We start from the raw sequence: 24,378 nt of genomic DNA, 5'->3' as shown, positions 1-24,378 counted from the left end.
ACAGGCCTTCTAAACCTGAACGCAGACAGTTCACAGAATTAGCATAAAGTGCTTTAATAAGAAACAAGTGTTCGCAGACTGCGGAAGGGCAGACATCGAATATGTCTGAATGCACGCAGAAAGTGCAGTTACCGTTCATACCACGGTCAAAACCAGGTCAATTTCCTTACAGAGCATGAAATAAACCCGGTCTTTGATTGCATGTGACAGATGGTTATGAGCTGGTCTGGCTGAGAATAAGCATGCATTGCTTTATTTTACATATTTTTTAAAATCGCAATAAAAAAATGAACATGCATGCGTATGACAACCAATAAAACTGAGAACCACATCGGCATGGTCATCGTCAGAGCGTTAAATCTGTGCAATTTAGCCTACACATAAGCCATCCCAGCACCTATTTTCTCAGGAAGGAGATGGCTGCACACATTGACTCCTTAAAGGTCCCATATGCTGTATTTTCCAGGGTTTTATTTTAGGTCCTGATATCCATAAGGTGGCATTTGTGTGGTTTTAAGTACCAACAATCTCTAGCTTTGCCAAGAACAGGCTGTTAGTGACTGTGTCTTAAAGGCTCATTGACATTGACAAACCTCTGTTCTGATTGGCTGGCTAGCTCCAACTAACTGAATGCCGCCTGTACCAAGCGCTCTGATTTGTTCTGGCTAAAGGTGGGCCGTGCAGAAGCAAACAAATGCATCGTTGTGATGTCACTACTTCACGGAATTCCAAATGGCTAATTTAAATACACATTGTTTTGAGAATGTGTGTTTTGATACTTTCACAACTCCTTTATAATCCACATAGCAAGGGAAACGTCATTTTCAAAAATATGGGACCATTAAAATAAAGGCCATGGTTGAATAAACATCAGTCCTTAAATTTGGCCAAGAGTTAAATGCAAATATGTATTTTTCATTCTTCGCAAACACAGACTGGCAAATTCAATACACAAAATCACAAAATCTAACTCACCAAAATGAGTTTGTGAATGTAGCACTTGCAGTTACTTGTTAGTCAAATTAAAGACAAATGTGGATTGAATATGTGATGACTGATGACTCAGATATTTGCGAAGAACAGGAAGTGGAAGAACAACAGGAAGAAGAGGATTGAAAAATCATGTTTACTGATTAAAGCGGGATATTACTATTAAGAATACAAAGGCTTATTTCACTCATACACTGAATTACCAAACTTCTCGACAGACAGGAAACTGAACTGTCATGTAAATCTTCACAGCTCAAAGAAACCGGGCGCTTACAATGCTAATGTTTGTTTTCCTAAAGATCACAACCCCCACAGTCCTCTGCAGGCTTCTGTTAAAATAATCCCTAATCCCTCTCCCACACAGGTAACTGCACCCAGCAACGCCGATCTGAAATCCTCCTGGGGAAAAGTGCTTTTGTCATCCTGGCAGCCATTGTCAAAAGCTTTCCCAAACATCTGCACAGACAATGTATGTGTAATCCTGACAGAAACCTGCAGATGTGCCATAAAACAAAGCTAGAAATTTCTAACAGCTGTGAAGCAACGGCACAATTCCTCAAGACACCATTGCGATTCACAGACAAGTTCAGAAAGGAACCAAAATCTGTAATATTTATGGTATCATTTGACACCCTGTGTGACATAATACGCTCGCTGGAGGGCCAAACTCATCTCCCGTCCTTATATTGGACACCTGCGATCCCAGGCTGATTCCAGCATGAGTGTCACAACATATTTCAAATGTGCGGTCACAAAGACATCTTAGGCATTCAGCAGAGACTCTTATCGAGAGTGACCTACTGCTTACATTCCTCGCATGCAATCTATTTATACCTGGATACACTGTATACAAAAGCAATTCAATTTAAAGGGACAATTCACTCTTATTTATAAAAATTTTGTTGGACAGAATACGTTATTGTTTAATGAATTCTGAAAGTGAAGTTGCATGAGGTCAGCATAACCTTAGCATCATAGGCCTATATCCTGTGGGGGAAATGAGTAAAAATAAATTGCAAAATGAACTACGAAGGATTGGTCTAGTCCACTTCAATCAGCAGGGGGCAGAGGTGCTGACTGAAGGTAAATTCCATACTGATAACATTTGGATATATTTTTGTCGTAACACAATTGTCAGTGCATGGAATGGATTGCCACTTTACACAGTGGAGACAGAGGTACTTAGTGTTCAAGCCCAGGGTAGCACGTTGCTGGATATCCCTAAATGACATGCCTCGATGGACTGAACAACCTGTTCTTGTCATTATATTATTTTACAAACGTAATATCGGTTACCAATTGCCACAATTCTCCGGAGGCTGCGATGGTCGGCACCATGTCAGTGTGCCAGCAGTCAGGAGGGGCTGAAAGGCCCATTCTTGTCAGCGTGTATTCTAAAGCTCCTAACTACTGGGAGGAACGGTGGAGAAGCTGACCTGCCAAACAAACACCCAATAAGCCAGCCGCTGAAAGGCCCAGTCAGACGGCCTGTCTAGACTGTGCAACATGACTCTGGGCCAGGGCTTCCAGGGCGGGTTAAGTTGCACCGCTGAGACCCGCTGTTATTACATCCAGCGGGAGGAAGGTTTCCTGGCCGGCACGATCCATCCCCAGGTGTGGGAAGGGCCTAAGGAAACTATTGCAGCCAGACGAGTCTGTAGAGGGACACACCTGCGAATCTATTTTTTTATTATTCATTATTTTCCTAGCGAGTAATAATATTTCGGTTAAATGTGTCAATTTGTGAAGTTTTGCCATTTGGCTGTTAATGTGGTAACATTTTACTTGAACCCACTGCCATAAGGCTGACATAACGCTGTCATACACATGACATAGCTGTCACAAAATGGCATAACAGATGGTGTCAGGTTATGTCAAAACTGTCATACTTTTATCTGTAAAATTTTACGACCATAACATCGGTCATAACATTTAACAATAAAAGACAGTTTTATATAATTTCCCATCAACTGAAATAATTTGTTATCCCATCTTGAGACAGCTACTATGTCATGTGTATGACAGTGTTACTGTATTACAGCCTCATGGCAAGGGGTTTAAAGAAAAGTGTTACCGTCTATTTTATTGCATATCCATATATTAACACAAAGGTGGACTATTTACAGTACGGAGCTTTCTTTCCAACGCCCATGTGTGTTGTTTTTGGTTATTGCAGATTTTACACTGTTGTCACGGTCACATCCTGCAGAACACAACACTGAAAGAAGAGCGGAGGCTTGATTTGACACAGCTCGTGCCCTCTGGCTCCCCCTCATGCGCCGGAGAGAAACTCAGCGCGGCGAGACGGGACTCCGCAGGAGACTGATGCGAAACAGACAACGGGAAAGGTCGCCACAGGAAAACGCAAATTAGCTACAAAATGTCTCAAGGGCGTCTCCTCGGCACGAGCCCTAACCCTTGCCGGAGAAGGCCATTCTGCTGTGTGTGTGTGTGTGTGTGTGTGTATGTGTGGGTTAATCTTGGCGACTTGCTGAACCGCTGGAGTCCAGCCTAGAAGCAGGAGGTGAGAGGCAGACTCATACAGGAAGACCACCCAAAGTTTCACCTTCACTGCCGAGAGACGGGCAGCAAATCTTATCTTCCCCCGCTTTACAAACAGCACACGCCTTGCCCTTGACAGAGATTTCCTGAGATGCCAACAAAGAAACAATGAATTGGAGGGATGGGAGACTGCTGGTGATGGTCGCAGATATTACTTCATATTGTGAAAAAAACACCGTTCAAATAATCACTGTTATATACAACTATTATATAAGACCTTATTTAGAGTACAGTATAAAGGTTTATTGGCATGCTCATACTGACTTTTACAAATTGACTATGCCGTAAAGTTATTACATTTCCCCCCAAAAAAACAAAAATCCAGAGCATTTTTAGCTATCACAGGAGCCATTTGGAATCTGTATATGTTGCATTTCTTGTTTTGCTGTTCTCATCACAAATTATTTACAGTGACCATTCATCATTAAAAACTGTGCAGCTCAATGCGATTTTATTTCAAATCTACTGCCAAGCCAAGATCCTCCCGTTACAGTTTTCAATCAAAAATTTCCAGACGTCTGACAGTCGGCCTGTCCAAGATCTCAAGTGAAAAGACGAAGTAAGGAAGGAATGGAGTTCACTGTCCATTAGAATAAACATGTGTTCCCTCATTACAGGAACATTTTTTTCACCTTTCTTCCAGAGATTCAGAACTCCAAATCACTGTGTGCCACTTTCACACACAGGCCCCCCTACTAAAACTAAAACTGCAACCCTCAACAGTTCAAGTACAGCACTACCAATCGAAAATACTTAACCATCTTCAAGGGCCATATCTGTGTGACCACATTTGTACACGAATGGTGAATTTATAATGGACCTACAGAAAAAATAGGCTTTTTATTTAAATTCACACAAACGCTTATATCAGCGTATTATTCACGGGAGACTGAGAGCTTTGTGAAAATGGAGCATCCACTGAATTAATCAGATGTTCACGCACTTTCAAACCCTCAGGAGCCACCCCTCTGCTAAAGGGGGCAAATTAACAGGACTAACTGAGCTCTGTACACACTCGGAAACCATTGTGTTTTCACGCAGCAGGTCAAAGCTCCACTGTGCTTATTGATTTGTACTGAGCGCTTTGGTCCAGAGGCTCCATGCTGGCTGACAGTTGTGCGGTCAGATCTTCGCGGTGTTGTCTGCCAGCCAGTTGGCCAGGTTATCATTTACAATGCGAGGTGGATAAAACCAACGACAGACAAACAGACAAAGAGAACTGAAGCGGCCTCAGAATAGGCTACATTTTCTGAAATGCTGGTATTATGTGCACCGCATCTCTCCACCACTATGGATTAATGCTAAATAAAAGGATTAAAATGAAATAAATAAATGAGCAACTTTCCGACAGACATGAGTGGAAAGAGTGTCTCAAAGCGCTGTCACTGGAAGATAATGCGAGGTTCAAAACATCCTCAGAATTGTGCTAGAAACACACCATTTCCTAAAACTGCCTTCAATCAATTCAACTGAAAAATGAGGATGGGTGAAGCAGTAGTCCCAGGTTACAGCAGGTCAAGGAGTCGCCAGCTCTCGCACGAACGGCTCTTATCAACAGTAGTCATAATAGCCTTACCCTACTCAAGCAGCATAATAAATCACAAATCAAATGAATTTTAGACCCCTGTAATTTTGGAGAAACACGTGTAAATGCATTTGCTTTACTACGAGAGTGTAAGCAAGCTTCTCGGTAGGGCTGCGCAATAGGAGGAAAATATGCAATATATGATAATGTCGGTGAATATTGCATAAAACTTGTGATAAATCCACATATCGTCATCCACAATCTTGCTTGGTTTAAAATGGAGGGCAACACCCACCTTTTCAATTAATGCATCTGAAAGCCACCTGCTAGACACAGTTAGGAATTTCAGCCCTGCCACGCCCACCTCCAACCCACTACCCACAGCACCATCCTTTAGAAGAAACTGAATTTGTTTAAAAAAAAATAAAAAAAAATCTCAACTCACATTTTAAATAAGTCATCCGTTACCAAGAGTTTCGTACAGACCTTCCCCCCTAGAAACCAACACAGCACATTCCCCTTTAAAATGCATTTCTGCTAAAGAAAGCCGACTTTGTTACAGGGATATGTAACACTTGCATTTAATTGCAAGACAACGTTAAGGACAAATGTTGGTTGTATACAGGCCTTTTCATTGTGCGGCCTGTATTTTAGGAAAACTCCACACATACAGAAGTAGTTATTCATAGGTCTAGAGTTCCTTGACAAGAATCACTGACCCCTGAGATCTGTAATAGAATTTACCTTCTGTTTCTGGTTAAGAGTTGATGTGCATTATCCTGAGTGCCTACATGATATCAACGCCACCAAAGCCCTGATCCACTAAAACCCTGATCCACTAAAACCCTATTTTGTCACTGCTACACAGGGATGATGTTACTATGAATCAATGTTCACAACTTCAAATAAATTCTGTCCTTGGCTAGTAAACAAAACAACCAAAATGCCCAATGATGCAGTGCAATTGTTTTCTGTGCAAAACCTTTATTTGTATGACTGCTACAATGGAATGAAGAAGGAACTCCCAATAAAAACAAAAGTCAACCCAGGGAAAAAGGGTGGCAAATCCTACTGTACATGTTTTTTGATTCAGCTTGAACATTATGGTTCAAGTAGCAAATAAAATGAAATTCCATAAATGTAAACAACAGAAAGATGCATACCATATAATCTTAGCCACTATTAGACACCGTCCGATTCCTTTGGTTCTTTTTCTTTTCTTTTAGACACTCAGAATGGGGGGGGGGGAGCTGCATTGCGAAATGTATTCAAACATCCCTTGTGTTTATGCCCTTATAAACACTGTGGCAAACACACACACATACACACACGCACGCACAATGAGTAACTTGCTCAAACGTGCGTGCCATGCCACATTTTTCTTCTGAAGGCCAGGACATACCCAGGGGGCTGAGGCCAGAGGTCAAAGTGCCATGAACACAGCCAGGGTTAAAAAGTTTGGGGTGACTGAGATAAGGGGTCACTTGGTCAACAGTGAGGGAGGATAATACCCACAATGCAAGAGGTCAACAGCTGTCTCCTCAGAATGCCTTAAACACAGGATTATCTTTTTGGCATATATATTGTGCCTTTTCTCAGGCTGAGATTATGTTTGTGTATTGCTCTCAGAAAGTGTTTAAGCGATTTCTTTCATCCATGTCTCGTTTATACAGTTAGACTTGACTTTTATTTTTTTACATGTTCTGTTGAAGATTTTTAAGTATTTAAGCAACTTATTTTCGCACGCGTCTTGTTCAATTTCATGGTCTTAATGCGGACATGTACAAATACATTCCCTTTCATGTTCGCATGAAGAGCTGATCTGGTCAATTTAATTGCAAATACGGTGGCTCGTTTAGACTGCAATCCGTTGAGGAAGAAGCAGCGGAGGGGGGGGGGGGGGGGATGGGGACAGTGCAAAACCTTCAGCCGTTACGTGTCAGTTGCAATGTTCACAAAATGGAGTATCTGAGCCCAAACGGCCATCCCCTGCTCCACGAGACCAGTGTCCTGTGCTGGCAGGGCAGCAGGAAGGCTGGGTTTCCTGGCACAGGCTTCCAGATGTCCCCAGAGCCACTGGCACGCTTCAGCTGGCAGACAGCTGTTGCCGTGGCCGTCGTCGTCACGGCAACACTTGCATGGCAACAAACCGGGCGAGATTCGGTGGAAGTGCTCCAGCCCCTCTGCGGCCCCTCTTCCTGTCCTGTGACGGGAGCTACGCAAGTCGTGGGCTCTAACTCTAGTGTTACACACGGGGGCAGTGTTCAGAGGGTCAGAGGTAACGGCTCTAAGCCTGACTATGTCCCCCCCTTCCCTCCAGGTTTAAACAGGGGCGATCAGCAGTGGGGATTAGCGATAGCAGGGCCTGTGCACCAGGCCATCTGAGGGGCTCTCAGCAGTGGGGATCAGCGATAGCAGGGCTTGTGCACCAGGCCATCTGAGGGGCTCTCAGCAGTGGGGATCAGCGATAGCAGGGCCTGTGGGCCAGGCCATCTGAGGGGCGATCAGCAGTGGGGATCAGCGATAGCAGGGCCTGTGCACCAGGCCATCCGAGGGGCTCTCAGCAGTGGGGATCAGCGATAGCAGGGACTGTGCACCAGGCCATCCGAGGGGCTCTCAGCAGTGGGGATCAGCGATAGCAGGGACTGTGGGCCAGGCCATCTGAGGGGCGATCAGCAGTGGGGATCAGCGATAGCAGGGCCTGTGGGCCAGGCCATCTGAGGGGCTCTCAGCAGTGAGGATCAGCGATAGCAGGGACTGTGGAGCAGGCCATGCGAGGGGCGATCAGCAGTGAGGATCAGCGATAGCAGGGCCTGTGGGCCAGGCCATCCGAGGGGCCACGTGCTCCCGTTTCTGTGGAACTGTAAACTGCGGTGTCCATAATCACGATTGTTTAACTCCAACATCTGGCCAATCTGGGCGCAGGGGTGGGGTGGGGGGGATGGGTGGCGAAAACGCTCACAGCTGCTTGAATTTTCACCTCATTGAGGAACACCATCTGGAGCAAATTCCATTGCCATTCGACATGGTTTTTCCTCGAAACCAACATTGGGGGACAAATAAAACAGGTTGAAGGACATAAGGGATGAGAAGACGTCAACACCGTTAAATCAAAGCGGAGAAAAAAAAAAAAAGAAAAAAAAAGCACTCCATTACTTCCGCAAAATAATTATTTACTTATTCCCAGAATATAGAGTCATCTGATTTTTGTTGACACTCAGCAAGATACAACATAAGCTGAAGGAAGAGCATGCAAGACAATACACTGTGAACCAGACAAAGAAGGTCGTGTGAAATGAGTAGCACTTTGAAGATGAGCTGAAACGGAAGTTAGTTCAGCACTAGCTATGATGTATTAGTGAAACGGATCTTTCCATTTGACTGACGTCAAATGAGGATGGGGATGTCAAATGAGGATGCACACCACTGTGTGAAAAGGATAATGTGACATTCAACATCCCCAGAGCATGGTACACAATGACGGTAAAATCTTGTTTTCCAAGAAGTGGTTGGAAATAACCTTGCAGGGCACATATGAGTATTTTATAAATGTAATGTTTAGGATATATACTATGAAATGTGTTCGTATGGTTATGAAGAATTGACTAAATTGGGGAAAGTGAATTTAGATTTCAGCTCATTTTTTTTTCAAATAAGTTTTGTGCAATATTACTTTTGTGCTTGGGTTCAGATCATTACCCGAGTATCATAATTTGTCAGTGTTAAGATGAGATAAAATGCCTTAATTTCAGTGAGCAGCATGTCAGAATTTCATCAGGAGGACATTTTAAAGGCCCATAAAACATGAAACGGCAGACCCAGGAAAAAGAACAGCACCAATGCCAAGCCATAGACAGCAGCTATATTGTATCAGATGATGATAAATGGGAACTGGGTCAGAGAAAATAGCATGGTGTGGCGCATTATGCCTTCCTCGCTGTGGGGCGGGTGGCTTGTCTCCATTAAGAGAAGCCCGAGCCCTAAAACAAACAGACACAAATCCAGGCTTGGGTCGAGAGTTTTGGCTTCCTAAAGAGTGTCTGTCTTTGAGTGATGTTCTTTTTTCCCCCCGCGCTCTCAGGCGATGCCGTCCTCTCGAGAGCCAGGATAATATCATCGTCTGTAATGCATAACAGTTATGCTTTAATTTATAGTCTGGATTCCAGCTTCTAATAAAAAGGCCATAAAGTGATCAAGCGATTTCTTTCAAGGCACTGCTGATACAATTTATTGCCTGTGTAAAACATTTTACAGGCCAAAGCTACAAATATGGCCACAAACAGGAATTCAGTTTTTATGTGATTATCCAGAACAAAGCGTCTTTCATAAATTATGTGGTTTGGGAGACAGCAAATTGCTTTTATGGACCATATTGTTTGCTTTCCATTAATGGGTTTTTCTGCCATTTTGTTAATAACAAAAGCAAGAACTTGTATTTAATTATGCCCATTACAGTCTGTCTAGTCAGTTTTGCCGCTACGTGATGCTGTAGTTCAGACAGGAGTGGTGAAATTATGTCATGCGACACATTAGGAGTGTATTTGAGGGGAAGCCATGCATGAATTCAAACACCCCCTGCCCCTGCCCCTGGCCCTGCCCCATCACACCCCAAAACTCTGCTGCCTTTCTGCAGTCTGTGGCTTGTGGGGGCCATTTCGCACGTGTCGTCTTGGCATCGAAAAAGCAGCAGCCTCCAAAACTCCAAATGCAGTTTGCTTGTTGGATTTCAGCTCTTGAACAGAAACAGGATTGGGCTGCACTATGGGCTTGCTTCAGAAAATGCACATTGCATGGTTGGTATGATGACAGGTTTAATTTTTTTCATATTCAAAGCTCAATACGAGTAAAAAGAGAAAGGGAGACTGTTTGCTAAATCTTTTTAACAGATCTGCCGGCTGCTTGTGGTTAAAACATCTTTAATGCAGCAAATGCCACCCGTGCTTCCAGCAGATATCTTCATTGGGAAGAAGGCAGTTTCGAGATTAGTCATATGCAAAAATTTGGGCACCCCTTGTCAAAAGCCTTCTACAATGAATATCTTGGTGAACAGAGGCAAGCCTTGCCTCTAAATGGTACGAAGTTAAACATGACAAATTTCTTCAAATTATAAAGCGAGATTACTTTTTATTTGAATTATATATACAGTTACAAAATAAATTTAAAAAAGGAGAAACGCCCAGTGCACAAGTTTTTGTCAGTTTTTTTGTTAGATTTGTCAGTTAGTACTTTGTAACTCCTAGGAGTTTTAAGCAATCTTGCTTTAAAATTTGCAGAAAGGTGTCATGTGTAACTCTATACCAATTAGAGGTTTGCTTTCGATCACTTACAGATTCATTGAAACAGAAATATAAACCAGGGGTGCCCAAATTTCTGCACCCCACCATATTACTTCTTTAGTTCATTTCTGTTTGTAAAATTTGTTAGGATTTTCCAAATGAAAATGGCTCACTGGTTGTACATTTAGTATTGTGCTTGTATGTACTTTGAGCTGTATTAACCTGGAAGCGTAAAATAACTCCAGGAAGACCTCAGCGATTCTTACAAGGCTAAATACCTTACATTTGTCTTTTGAAATGTGTCTAATGAAACAAATATTTCAGGACATAACCATAATGTAAATCTTTACTTTCTTTTACAGCTTTCCACTCAAAAAAAGACCACAAAAACACACAGGAACTCAGGAACCATTTAACATGTTTATAGTGCGGGTTTGTATTCAAGGTTTTTGGCTCAATCCACTGTAAGCAAACTAAGCTTTGGGTACATGATATTCATAGATGTTGAGAAAAGTCAAACAGAATTTGGTCTGTATATTGAGTTTGCACAGGCTCTTTCCCCACATCCGTCATGAATCATCATTGTAAATACGGACACATAATCACCATTATTCCTCAATGACTCCTATTTACAGATGCCTTACACAGACTAAATAATATTTATGCGAGTGCATCAATTCAGCGACCTTGAGCTTTGCAGGGGCTTGTTTGATCTCCAACATTAGGACACAGAAGTGGAAGGAACATGATAGATCATTACATCACGGCACCAATCAGGGCAGACATGTGTACTAATTGAAGATTTGACCACAGTGGCAACAGTTTCCTTGTATTATCTCCTTGTACTCAAACCACAAAACTGAAGAAGCCACAACAAAGAAAAACCCTTTCCTCCTGCTCTTAATCAAGAAGATAGCCCACCAAGCAATTCCTGTTGCTTTTCCAGTACTATTCCTTTCCATATGCAAAAGCTATTATTTTCTTCAGACTCTTTGACAGTAAAGTCACAAATGTGACACAAAAATGAAGATTCAATACAATTTGGCTGAACAATAGGCTGTAATGTATTATATAATATTTGCTGGTTTTAGTAAGGTCCTCCTTCTCCCTGATGACCCATGACTCAGTAGAAACTGCCCTTTAAGAACAACAAACACAGATGGATGACATTTTGTCAGGGGGCATGAAATGTCCTCCCGAAGAGAAAGAACAATACAGAGAAACGATATCTAATCTAAATATTTTTTGCCAAAATTGTAATAAGACCAGCGCACTGCATATCTGTCGTTTCTGGCTTGGCTTCTGATAAGCAGTGTCATAAATACAGATGGCTGAAAGTGTTCTTATCCCTTCGGAAAAGGAGTACTTATCAACAAGTCAAGCTTTAAAATTAGCCAAATTTGTATCAAATGTAATCAAATGCGCATGCATTTCAAATTACACATTCAACTGTAGTTTACTTTAGGCTTTATTCATCAACCATGATGTCATGATGGCATGATGTCAGTAATTAGCCTGGACAGAGTGATCGAGATATTGGCAGTCAAGAACCAATCAGAGATGCATCAATTCATAAACTGGCCCATTTAAGTTTCCATAACTGAATTTAACAGCTTTTCGACTGAATACACTGTGTGGGTAAAAAAAACAAAAAAAAAAAAACACCATAGTCAGATGAACAAAACAAGATTTAGTTATCCCTCTGTGACAACAGCTGCACTTTAACAGAGGTCAATCTTCATATCAAAAAGGGCCCGAGATGTTTCACACACTCACACACTCACACACTCACACACTCACACACTCACACACTCACACACTCACACACTCACACACTCACACACTCACACACTCACACACAGTCAGGGGAATATAGGGGCTTTTGGGTACCACACTCCACAAGACAACCCAGGCTCATTAACCTCCTAAGACCTGCACTCTTTTTTGGTATGCATGTTTAATTTCTCTTTGCTATTTGGGCTTATTGGGACCTGATAAGTATAAAAACTAAGCATCATCTTTTGACATGATGTAGTTTTTGAGAGAAATGATGTCCACATATGTGGACTCTCGGTCTTAACAATTAAGTATTATGGTTGTACAGCCCAAAATATGGAGTCCACGCATGTGTACGCCAGGTCTTAGGAGGCTAAAGCCAACAAACACATGAACATAGTTTGGTGGACCATGGATGGTAACATGGATCATCAACTCTGGCCCAGACTGGTCAAAGCTGACAGGAAGGTGACAGTAACACAAATAATCACACATCACACCAGTGGGATGCAGTAGAGCATCTCTGAACACACAATACGTGTGTAAGTGGATAGGCTGCAGCACCCGATGACTTAAGACCAAAAAATAAGTCTAAGAAAAAAAGTGCTCACTGCACTGAGTGTATACTACTAATATAGAGCCTTTACACTACACTAATTTCTCAGAAGTTACACACAGCTTACTTCATGTGCGCTGCACATGAATAAAATAGAGGCATGGATGAAACCACAATCATTTTGAATTAAGATGGCTAGACGTATGCCCTTTGACCTGTATGAAGCTCAGAACTTGAATGGAGAAGCACTCTTCGCTGGTAGACCAAAAAGCTCCTAAAGTGCCCTAAAGGCAGCCCATGACTGCACATTGCAAAATGTTAACACATATTATACACTCACTGTTTCAAGGCCCCCAGCACCCAGCATTATTTCTCCATTATCTTTGTCCCAGAGTTATTACTGCTATTTCTATGAAATATCAGATGTAACTGTGTTTGTTGAGATTTTCTCAATGGAACCACAATGGAGATGCATTCGGATGACCTTGGCAACATTGGAAATGTCAACGTTCGTGCTTAAATACCGGACGTTCATAACAATCTCAGACTAACATTTGGACCCATTTGGGTTTTGTCCATCAATGATTCTCGGCCTACTAAAGACAACTGCTTTTGGGGCAGGAGCACGATCCCCTGTATGCAATGCTTTCCCCCCCAAAAGGTCTCCTTCGCACACATGACACAGGGCAGCTGAACTGCCACATGTTGTTTTGAGTGGCGCGTGGCCAAGTGCCGTGTGTTTGTTCAAATTCCCGCACCGAGCTCGCTGTTTGAAGCTCCAATCCCTCGGCTTCAGAGCACCTGCCAGTAATTTCTGTTAATATATTTTTCCACCTGCTACCTCTGTTTTTTTTTCCCCCCTTTTTCGTTCCTCCTTGCTCCTCAGTCCCCACCACCCCCTCCCCGCCCCGCCCATTGGCATGCCCGCCGTGCGTTGTGGCTTCAATCGATCCCAATTTAGGACAGGCAGAAAGCCACATGAAAGGCCCTGTTCCACACTGCGGCCCCCACATCTGGTCTGCAGCAAACACAGGGCCCGGGCTGGATCTCTACGCCAGCGTCTCCCTCCCACCCCCAATCTGCCTTTTTTTCCCTCAAATCATGCTCATTTTATCTTTCAAAGTTTTTTTCTTTTCTTTTTTTACAGTGTAATCAGCACTGGATAAGGGAATATGCCAAAGAATTAGTAACTATTTTATAGGCAGGCAGCACAGAAAGCAACACCATCAATCTCTCGCCAGGCAATGCACCGGAGAGAAACCAATAATGATGTATGCTTATCTTGTATAGTTGGTCAGACACATTACAGTTTTTACATTCGTATCACACACAATGACAACATATTGCATTAATAACTGATAAAAAGTGATGGATTTCACTAGGCTATATCATTTCTTATTTTCAGGAAACAGAAGATGAAAGTGAATTAATGAAAGCTAGAATTCAGATTTCATTGATGTATTATTCGTGCATAAATGAAAAGGAACATCAGTTGCAGGAAAAATGAAATACACATGCCACCCGTATGCATGCATGTCCATTATGATCGACGAGCTGGAATTAAAACTACAGTCAGTATCAGTAAAATTAAAGCACATTTTAAAGTTTCTTCTATATTTGAATCAAAATCTTTACAATCTGTTCCCTCACTTTAAGTAACTTCCTTTGAAGAGGTCACTTTTCCCCCACACATTTCTTTGGTAAAGTTTACGGAGTGCTGAGGTGAAACGATGTGTAATTAGTTGCGGCAGTATAGTATAATGGATTAGGAACAGGGCTAACTCAAAGGCTGTGGGTTTGGAACCCAGCTGGGGGGTGCTGCCAGTGTACCCCATGAGAAAGATACTTACTGTGCCCTGAATTAGCTACTTCAATAAAAAATTACAAACATCCCAGCTGTATAAATGGGTTTGTATTTGTAAAATGTTATCTGAAATGTATGTAAATGTAAGGAGTGAAATTCACAAATACTGCCACAAATACTGTATAGCCGCCTATATCCAAGCAAGAATCCACCTTAGACGATTTTTTTTAAACCCTGGTAAGATTCAACAGTGTTGTAGAGTTCAATAAGAAAAAGTACAACCTCTTTTATACTTTGCTGTCATACAGTAAGTTAAAGCTGTGTGAAAGTGATGAAGAGACCACATTTTGGGGGGTATAACCCATATATTTCTATCCAATCACATAGGATTCACAGGGAAAGGCGGGGGCTGAAAGTCAGGAAGGCACTTCCGCAACAAAGGTTCAGACTGATTTACATGTTAAAAAGTTAGCCTGCTCTTCCAAGATCGCCCTCAGAAGACAACATCGGTACGATTGGCTGTCCGGCCACTGCTGGCCCTTACCCAGCAAACTGTAGACAAGGCTTCGTATATTAAACTACCATGAAAGTACAGCAGAGTTGTAATCAAAACAGCTCTACTTCAATCATGAGAAAAACAAGCTCTTTTTTTTTTGTCAAATGTAATCAAAGTCCATCTTGGTAGCGCTTCAAGGGTGCATACTGGCACTGAGCAAATCTAACAGATGCGTGGTCCTAGAATGTCGCTCTCTAAGCTCAAGTGCTTTGCTGAAAGAAAAAATGAAAATAAATGAATGAGTGATGAGAGTGAGAAGAAGTGGAGGCCTCCAGACGCACAGCTAATTAGATTCTTCGGAGCTTTTAGGCTTAATCCTGGAAGACACACAGCGACGGAATGCATATGGCCTTTCTCCATCCCCGGGGGATGACATCATTTCTGCTTCTTTTTTTTCTGTTTTGTTTTGTTTATGTGAGTGGATGGGTGGTGTGTTGGGGAATGTGGGAGGGGGGGGTGTTTCGTTACCAGGATCTGAGGGGTTCGCGTGACAGAAATCCAAAATGTCATTTCACCTTGTTGCTGTCATGACAACATGCGCAAGACTGAAATCTCTTGTTCAGACATATCTGTAACACGATATGCCTTTCTGGAGTGGGGAAATTAGAGGCTGAAAAATAGAATTTGCAGCATCTTACTGTGCTTGCCAATGACGTCTTCCTGTGAAACCAAGCAGAGCGCACCGCTAACAGTAACAGGACATCAATGCAAAACAATAAAAATATCCACTGCAAAAGCCATTTGCTTTGCTGCTATTCCTGTCTAAATTCTAGTAGCTGCACAAAGCAGAAGCCTACTGCACCCACATTCATAGATTTATTTAATAAAAGCTTACATTTTAGTTAGATTATGAGATAAGTACCGCATTATAGAAAGCACCTCAATCTGCAGTATATATAGACTGTACCATTTTGGGTGCATTACCCTGTAAATCACTGATTAGAGAATAATGCTTCCAGGTCCCTGCACCCCACCCACACAACACAGCAGACGCAGTGAATCTGGCTAAGCGCACTCCTCAGACGTGCTCCCAGGAAAATACGATGATTAGGGCGACCAATGAGAATGAAGAGTGAAGAGGCACCGATGACTTTCACAAACAGCAAGCGGTAACTTGTGGGCATCAAGCAAGCAACGATGGCACTGTTGAGGCAGTAAGCTAACCGTGGTCTGCTTATGCCCACCATTAGACAGCTGTAGCCACTGGAATGAAGCTAACCTGCAGTGAGTCCCAGTTCATAGTAGAACAACAATCCCAGGGCCAAAATACTTCCATTTGTTTTAACCAACCGTTCGTCCCAGTTGGAGTGCAGTTGCATTGTGGCCATTACAGATACATTTTGTTTACCTTACCACAAAATAAACTGCATTTATTAGTTAATTGTAATGCCTTGTGTAGTGCTTAAAATATCCATGCTCATGGGCCTCGATCGGTGACAGAATTATGACGTTGGCAACTCCTCGACACTTCAGCCTACCAAGATCAACGACATCGTAGCTGAATTCAGTTGGACTGTAATCTATTCAGCCGAGATGAATATACAAAACTCTTGAATTATTATTTTGAAACGACGGGTTTGTTTCTGTTTTTTTAACGTGTTAAGGAAATCTGTCATTATATTAAAAAGCATATCACGATGGTCTTCTGAAAATGATGCCAAAATTCCCAGCATTAACTGCATCCATGTGTCCGTCAACGGCATTTCAGCACATTACAGGATTCTGAAAACCCACTGCATTCCATTTTTCCTCACATCCATATTTCCTTACATTACTGGTTAAAAGCAGACTCCTGTTCCGCTCCCTTTCTATATCTTAAGAAAAGCAATATTATTCATATACTACCATTACAGAGGCATCTTTCTGGGGGAAGAAAAATCCATCCCAAAACTAACAATTTGGTCAGCACCCATGGTCAGATTGAAGCTAGTCACAGTAACACCCTGCTCCCAAACAAACAGAGGCCACTGTTCACATATGGATTTCGGAGACAGAGACGAGAAATCAGTCAAAGTCTCTCCCCCCTCAAAGTAAACTTGCAGATGTGAAGACATTCAGACTCTCTCCACAAGGACCCAAAATATTCCTGACCCCAGAGTGCTCCCAGCTGCTTTTGCAGCGTGGCACAAATCCACTTTCGCCCTGTTGATGACATGGGACATGATTAACAATGCTGTCATTGGCTTCCCTTTCAATATGTGCTATCAAAACAAATAATATGGCCCTCATATATCCTCTGTGACAAACACAACCCAGTATCCCAGGACGGCTTCCTTTTTATAGCTCTGCGGCTGCATACCAGACTCTAGCCTACACTGTAGTCGCACCATTTCAAACTAAAATGGGCCTGTGCTGTGAATTTTAGAGCCTATTGTCACTTCAATTCCATGACAAATTCTGTAATGAACCAAAAAAAATTGAGAAAATCTGTTGCCAGCGGACCATATCTTGATAATTTGTTCCCGCCTCTTAAACAAAATGCTCAAAAATAACTGCTATCCCTTAAAAGGACACAGCAACAGTGGTTTCACAAGGATTCTTTTGGAAGCAATTAGAAAGAAAAGGCCCACAAAAACGTCTGGGTTCACCGGCATAAAACGACTTCAGAGAGAAAATAAATTATTTAAATAATATAGACAAATGGGCCGCAAATACAAGTGCGAAAACAAAACTATTCCCACGGGAGGCCCAGATTACACCACAACAGAAAGCACATTTCTGTCTGCACGAAAGCTTGCTTGTACAGACATACGGAGAATCCATGGCAACGCCATTCAACAATTAGGGTTTCCATGTGAACAAATCATAATCAATACCATTTACATGTGGCTGGGGGTGATAACTAGGTCCCTGTGGAAATTAATTTGCGCAATGCTTTTTACAGTCAATGGCATGACTATTAAGGATTAAAGGGAATCCTAACAGCAGACTGGAAAGCTCTTGCCGTCGTTGTAGAGGACAGACAGAGGGCACTGAAACATGCGCTGGCAGTGCAGGGCTTCAGGGGCAAGTGCGGAGGTCAAGGGTTTGGTTACCAGGCAGATTTTCAAAGTATCTGAAATCATACCCAACAATACTGTACAGACAAAGCATACAGAAATCATTTGTGTATACAGTACGAACACCTCACAGGGCAGCAGGCTGTACATTTTTTAATGGTTAGGTTTTTCTCTAACATCTGTTTAGCAGGCAAGCCCTGGGGCTCTTCTTAATAAAAGCAGGTGCATGTGTGCGCCATCTACAATTAAGCACATTAAAATGGTCCTTTAGAATTCGCGGAATCTAAACAGAAACCAGCAACGTGCCAGCTGACATCCATCACCTTCCTGTGACTACAAAAGTGTACCTTGATGAAGTCCCAAACAGACTGAAACGCTGTCCCTTTTTATAGGGCAATAAATTCTGTCCAATCTGTCCAACATTACGGCAGTGTGTGTACTTTGCTTCTTTTGATCTTTATGTTCGACCTGCACCTGACACACAAACAGTACATACTCTCGGCATTCTTATTCTTTGAAAAGCAATATATGACCCATGTATTTTCAATGAGCGTTTTTAAAACAGCTTTCTTACATTTTAGCTACACAAGCTGTGACAGCATCAAACTATTAGCCTAATGCTGCATAATTCACAGACATGGAGACTGTCTGTATTTAAGCGGAGTTGGCAAATGGATACATTTTGTTTTCCCTTGTGCATACCAAGTATAAATAAAATGGTTAACATGCACAGAGAAGAAACTGAAAAAGGAACATTTAAAAACAAACAAAAAGTGACCTGGTTCTACCTCAGTAGGCTTATCAGAAAAAAAGCATGTCTGCTATTCCAAGGCCACCGCATGGCTTCTATTTATTTGATAGGGGAAACTAGGGATGGCTATCATGAGTCGTCAAAAAGCAATTCTCCAGAACGATATTTATAAATAAACAAGCATTGAGAAAAAGAATGCAGACCCAGCTATGGCTCACACAGGGATGGTAACACACAAGAAACGTGTGGTTACACTTAGCCAAGCCTGAAGAAAAACAGCATACTTGGGAGCCATTTCAGAGGGAATGCTTAAAGTCACAGAGCATAAAAACCAATGCTGTTCCCACACAAATGGAAGTAGTGAGACACCATGAAATTGGTTTATTTAACACTCCAAAGTCACACTGTCATAATATCATATCCGTTACTAATATACCTCAGGGGGAGAGCTAGAATAAAAATTTAGACTTCACTATTGTCATCAGCTGACGACAGAAACATCTTGGTCCTTCTGAAGTGTATCAATGAAGAAAACTGAATGATTAAAAATGTATTGTTTGTGCAATACCTACACTAGATCTTGGTATATTATAATTTTTATGTCAACTCTCTGTGATGATGTGAACATCGGTTCTGATCTTTTAGACTTCAGTCACCATGATGGATGGTTAAAACAAACATTTCAATATTCATTGTCAAGGCTTTTAACTAACTAGCACCTGGCAATTTAAGATGTAGGCAGACCGACATTTTGACAAGTAGGCCAAACATAGGCACCTCAAACTTCACTTTAAGGATATACTTTGGTTACAATTACCAGCTTCAATTTCACAGTTCTTAAAGCATACACCCCATCTTATATTTTACTATAAACATTATAATCATGTTGCTGGTATTAGGAAATACACTGTTCATGAATACACAGAACTGCTAGAAGTTTCGAATTGTAGAAATATCACATTTTGGTTTCTTATCCATCAGCAGTATCGTACACAAAACCATTTTTTAGGTGGCAGGACATATTTTTCCTTCAACACTTTAGATATTATGCTGTAATTGGCTGAGGTGGACCATGTGACCCATGTGAACATATCAGAGGGAAGGCTGTAGAAGGGAGAAATCCCATGATTAATTTAACCAAGTTAATTTGGCGACCACTGATGTGAAACACTCCCACTGCTCTTAAAACGGTGGGTCTGGAACTCTTCTGCAATTGGCCCTGACATTTCATGTGACATGCGGTCTGAACCAATCAGTGTCATGGAAAGGCCTGCCTGTAATGAATTTAACAGAGGAAAGAGGTAGCCGCTTCACTGTGACGCCCACACAGACACTCGAGCAGTGGGTGGTATGTGATGGCGCTCCGGTGGGTCCTTGAGAAAATGGAAAAAGTGTTCCACTTTAAAGATATTTTCTTATTTCCCTCATTAATACATTGGATACTGTATCTATTGGATGTCACTGAATGTCAACTAGTAATGGATATGTTGGAGAATGGGGAGGGTCATTATAAGAGAACGGGAGCTTACGGAAAAAGCTTGGGAAACCCTGCAGCCCCGTAAAGTCTAACTTAAACAGGACCAGAGTCACACCTACTGTATATAATCCTCCAGGTTAAAGCAGAGAGCTTTTGTGAACTGCTAGACCATCCTGTGCTATCCCTTATTTTAACACAGCTCAAGAGCAATAGCTCCATAACACAATGGAGTCATTACGGCAATTTCCTGTCAGAGATGGAATTCCTAAACGGGAAATACAGTTTGATTTAATTGCCAACGTGAAGGCCCTTAGAGCGGCTATAACTGTGCAGGGCATAAGAGTCACACAGAGTCCTGGAGACCTGCCACATGCCCCAAGGATGCCGTGAGCCACAGAAAAAGGCTTATTTACCTGCTTCACGCTGTCGGTTTTCTCTCAATCTCATTTGGACTGTCTGGCCTTTTGAAGTGGTTAACATTTTTACTCCCAGCTCAGATCCTGAAACCAAACTACCAATTGCCGCAGAAAAACCCCACAAGGTTTTAATAAGCTCGATTCACTGGTTCTTTTTCCCCCCCTAATCTCACATTCATCGTGTTTCACTTGACAAGAAACTTGGTACGTGGTCTATATATATTTTTTTTCCTCCTGCTAAATTAGTCACTGACAGCAGTCTTGTAGAAATTATGTTAAAGGGCCTACAAGGCTTCCTGCAGCTGGTAAGAAGGTCAGAGGTTAAGATGTGGAATCTGCATTGCTGCAAGCGACAGCAGTGCAGCTGAATGCCTGGCCTTTCTTCGTGTTCATCTGATTGCTGTATCAATGAGGGCCAGATGGACCCTCTTCCCTCTTTACATTTTCTACTTGTTACACGGATGTTCTGCTTGTCAATGGAATTGAAAGGCACCTTGTTTTGCTGTGCTATACTATTAATATGAACCAATTTGCAACGCCTGATTTTTCCTTGAATGGTCCATTGTAAATGCAGGCCCATAATGTGGCCTCAGACAAGATGTTCTCTACACGCAGTTTCATGCAACAAACTACCAACCAGGTGGTGCAGTCACGGTGTAAGAGTAGACTATAGCTGCCTATACTACAGGCACCGGATCAACTAGGAGTCTTTTGGCCAGCAAAGCAAAGACCAATCCCACCCTCAGAGTTATGCTACAACCAATTATACACCAGCCTGAAGGACCTGCAACCACAGAAGACATTTACCAGATACAGATTTCTTAGCAGAACGTGGAGTTGATCCACACACTGAAACTCAGTGCCTTAGCAAAACGTCTTCAGTTCAGGTTGAGCAAAACAAGATTTTCTAGACTATGCTCTCAAGCTCCATCTGTCCTTTCTACTTCCAAAGTAAAGAAGCTTCTGGTTGGTAATATGAGTTTAAAATACTTTCCTGCAGCATAGACCATTCGGTGCCAGTATTACCAAGCCCCATAATGAGTTTAGACTAGAGCATTCCTTTTAAACAGCAGGTTTCAGTGCTAAAATAAGGAATATCTATCTGGTAGCACCTGTGGCCTTGGTACTGCTAAATAAATCAAGAACCTCAGCCAAAAAATGATCCTATAATGCTCTGCATCCTGCACCCACAACGTGTTCTAATGTTTATATTATAAAAATAATGAATGTATTAAGAGTTTGTGAATGATACTATAATGTACTTATTAAGTTACTCTACATACATTACATACATTCATATTCAGAGAAGCTTCTGACAGAAGGAATGAAAGTTAAATTCTAAAGCAGATTAAGAAAAAAAAATTATGTTTTAACACACAGCATAGTCTCTTGCTTGTGAACCTATGCACTTCAGCATCAATCACCCACTTAAAATTACCTCTTGCCTTTCAACAGAACAGCTGCGAAAGGTGCAAAAGTTCTGCAGTTTATCAAGACGAGTGTTCAATTTCTTAAATTGGTTCAGATAATTATACACGCAATTAACGAGCAAGATATTGCTATATGATATGCAATCCACTGTAATAGTAGCAACTCGGTGCAACTACTTTTCAGCATATGTACTACTGTACAAGCCGCTATAAGACATAATTGGCGAAATACGATAAACGTATGCGAATGAGGAATAGTTGGGAAGGGACAAACTGGAGTTGGTTCAAAGGCCCTTTGAACCATAACAAATGCATCGAACATTTTCAATTTTTCCATTCTGTTTCTGTGTGAAATTAAAAGCGATGATGGGTGGAACAAATTTCTTCAATCATTACCACCTCCGCCCTGTACCTCAGCCACGCACCAAAAAGGCTTAATCCAAGACTTCATTATTTCTTTTTAACGACATCACTCCTTAGCCTAGGCCCTAGGGGTTAGATTGTGGTGCAAATTACGCGACTCATTTGTATAGCACAACCTCGAGTTCTCTCGCACGATGTCAATTGTGTGTGACGTCCACAAGAATACAGCGCCGCCGGTGCAACCATTGTATTGTTAATTACAAGTTGCATTATCACATCCTGCTCTTTGCAGCAATAAAACTCCGCTGCGCAGGTTGAGCTAATGGTCACTGCAATATTTCACCTGTCTAAGATCACGGCCACCAGGACACTCGAATTTAGGACCCATATTTGGCCTTAAACGTTGCTGATGTGCGGGGCCCTAAACAATAATCTGGGGGGTAGCTGACAGGCTTGTTTATGGCAATATCAAAGTACACTCTGCCATTCACCTTGAAGCAATGCTTCTCTCAAGTCTCTTGGAAGCAAATCTACCCATTTTCACGCTTGGAATGCACACGTAGTCAAGCACAGAAACTCAGATTCAGCAGAATGCAGGCATAAAACATTTGTCTTGTGCCACTGAATAGTTAACCATTCAGCAATTTGAAAACGCGAACACTATTTTTCTATATTGTATCCAGCTAGACACTTCAACAAAATAACCAACAAGACATCAAAATATTAAGATGTACCAAGTAACCACGTGAAGTGTTGCAGTTCGCACCGTACAGATTGTGTTTTGCTCAGCAAAGTTGGAAACACTTCAGACTACCTGGATGCGCTGCTAGCACGTCACACGGTTCGTTTTATTGACAATAATCATTAGCAATGACATCTGGCTAGCTAAAGACACCAAAGAACATTCGCTGCATGGGTAGCCTAGATCGCTACTCTAAATATCTGTTAACATTAGACAATGCGTGGTGAAACCTCACTGAATAGCAAAATAAATTAAAAAGGTAATACTCCTAGACTACATCAAACTAACAAATAGCTACAGAGTACATTATTTAAACATAATGCATTTTATATGGTTAGCATGCATGGGCTACTTAGCTGGCTTGTTTAAGAACCAATTTAATGTATGTGCTACTAGCTAGATAATTACCTCTAGGTCCACTGCAGGGTAACTGGTGTCCACTGGCTTTAGTGCGTGGGGATACAGTTCATTCAGACCGGATGCATCCGTCGAAAGCGTTTCATCTCTGTTTTTCTGTGAGATTTCACGTTTGATTTCAGATCTGAGATCCAAGTAGCAAAATAGCGTAATGAAATGCAGAGACAAGGACAGCACGAAGAATCCGAGGAAAACCTTGCAGTTGTTGCACCGTTTCCTGCACATGCAGGTTGAAGGAAGTTGAGTTTTCAGCGCTTTTTCTGAAAACTTTTCTGTCAGACCTTTGAATGCCATTGCTATTTACGGTTTCGGGGATTGCTATTTCAGCATAATCAGTTCGTTTCTGGGGTCTGATCTACAGCTGATCAGTATCTTTGGTGCACAAACCCACATGAACGCTTCGACCCTAATTTCCTCCTAGACCAGAATGAATGCCTTGGTTACCAAACCGCGGCAATCACCACAAGCAAACCGGTTTGTAGACCCGCCTTCATCATTTGTGATTGGAGGATATTACCCTCTTTTCGATCAATCCTCCAACCTCTACGCGCCGTCCTATGCGTCATTTAGAGAGAGGGCGAACTTTGATAGTGCCTTTTATTTGAAGAATTATACTGTCTTTGATTAACACTACCATCTGCTTTTATTTTTGGTAGGTGCAAACGGGCGGCAGAGACTACATTTACATAATGTTGCCTTGCACTGTAAACAGTAAACTGAAAGTTTTTAAATGGTAGA

At 41.9% G+C, this 24,378-nt stretch overlaps 1 protein-coding gene across 1 annotated transcript in view; it reads right to left on the bottom strand.

The window, feature by feature from the left end:
* Positions 1-24,050, bottom strand: part of LOC133124797 (ectodysplasin-A-like) — a 41,306-nt gene extending 17,256 nt beyond the window's left edge. Inside the window, exon 1 of the mRNA XM_061236285.1 lies at positions 23,632-24,050. Within this exon, the coding sequence (XP_061092269.1) occupies positions 23,632-23,934 (303 nt within the window). The 5' untranslated portion in view covers positions 23,935-24,050. The remainder of the gene's footprint in view (positions 1-23,631) is intronic.
* Between the last annotated feature and the right edge of the window lie 328 nt (positions 24,051-24,378).

Source organism: Conger conger, chromosome 3, assembly GCF_963514075.1.
Source record: "Conger conger chromosome 3, fConCon1.1, whole genome shotgun sequence".
Lineage (NCBI taxonomy): Eukaryota > Metazoa > Chordata > Actinopteri > Anguilliformes > Congridae > Conger > Conger conger.
Note: the sequence above shows the minus strand (reverse complement) of the source record. Positions and strands in the feature narration are given on the sequence as shown.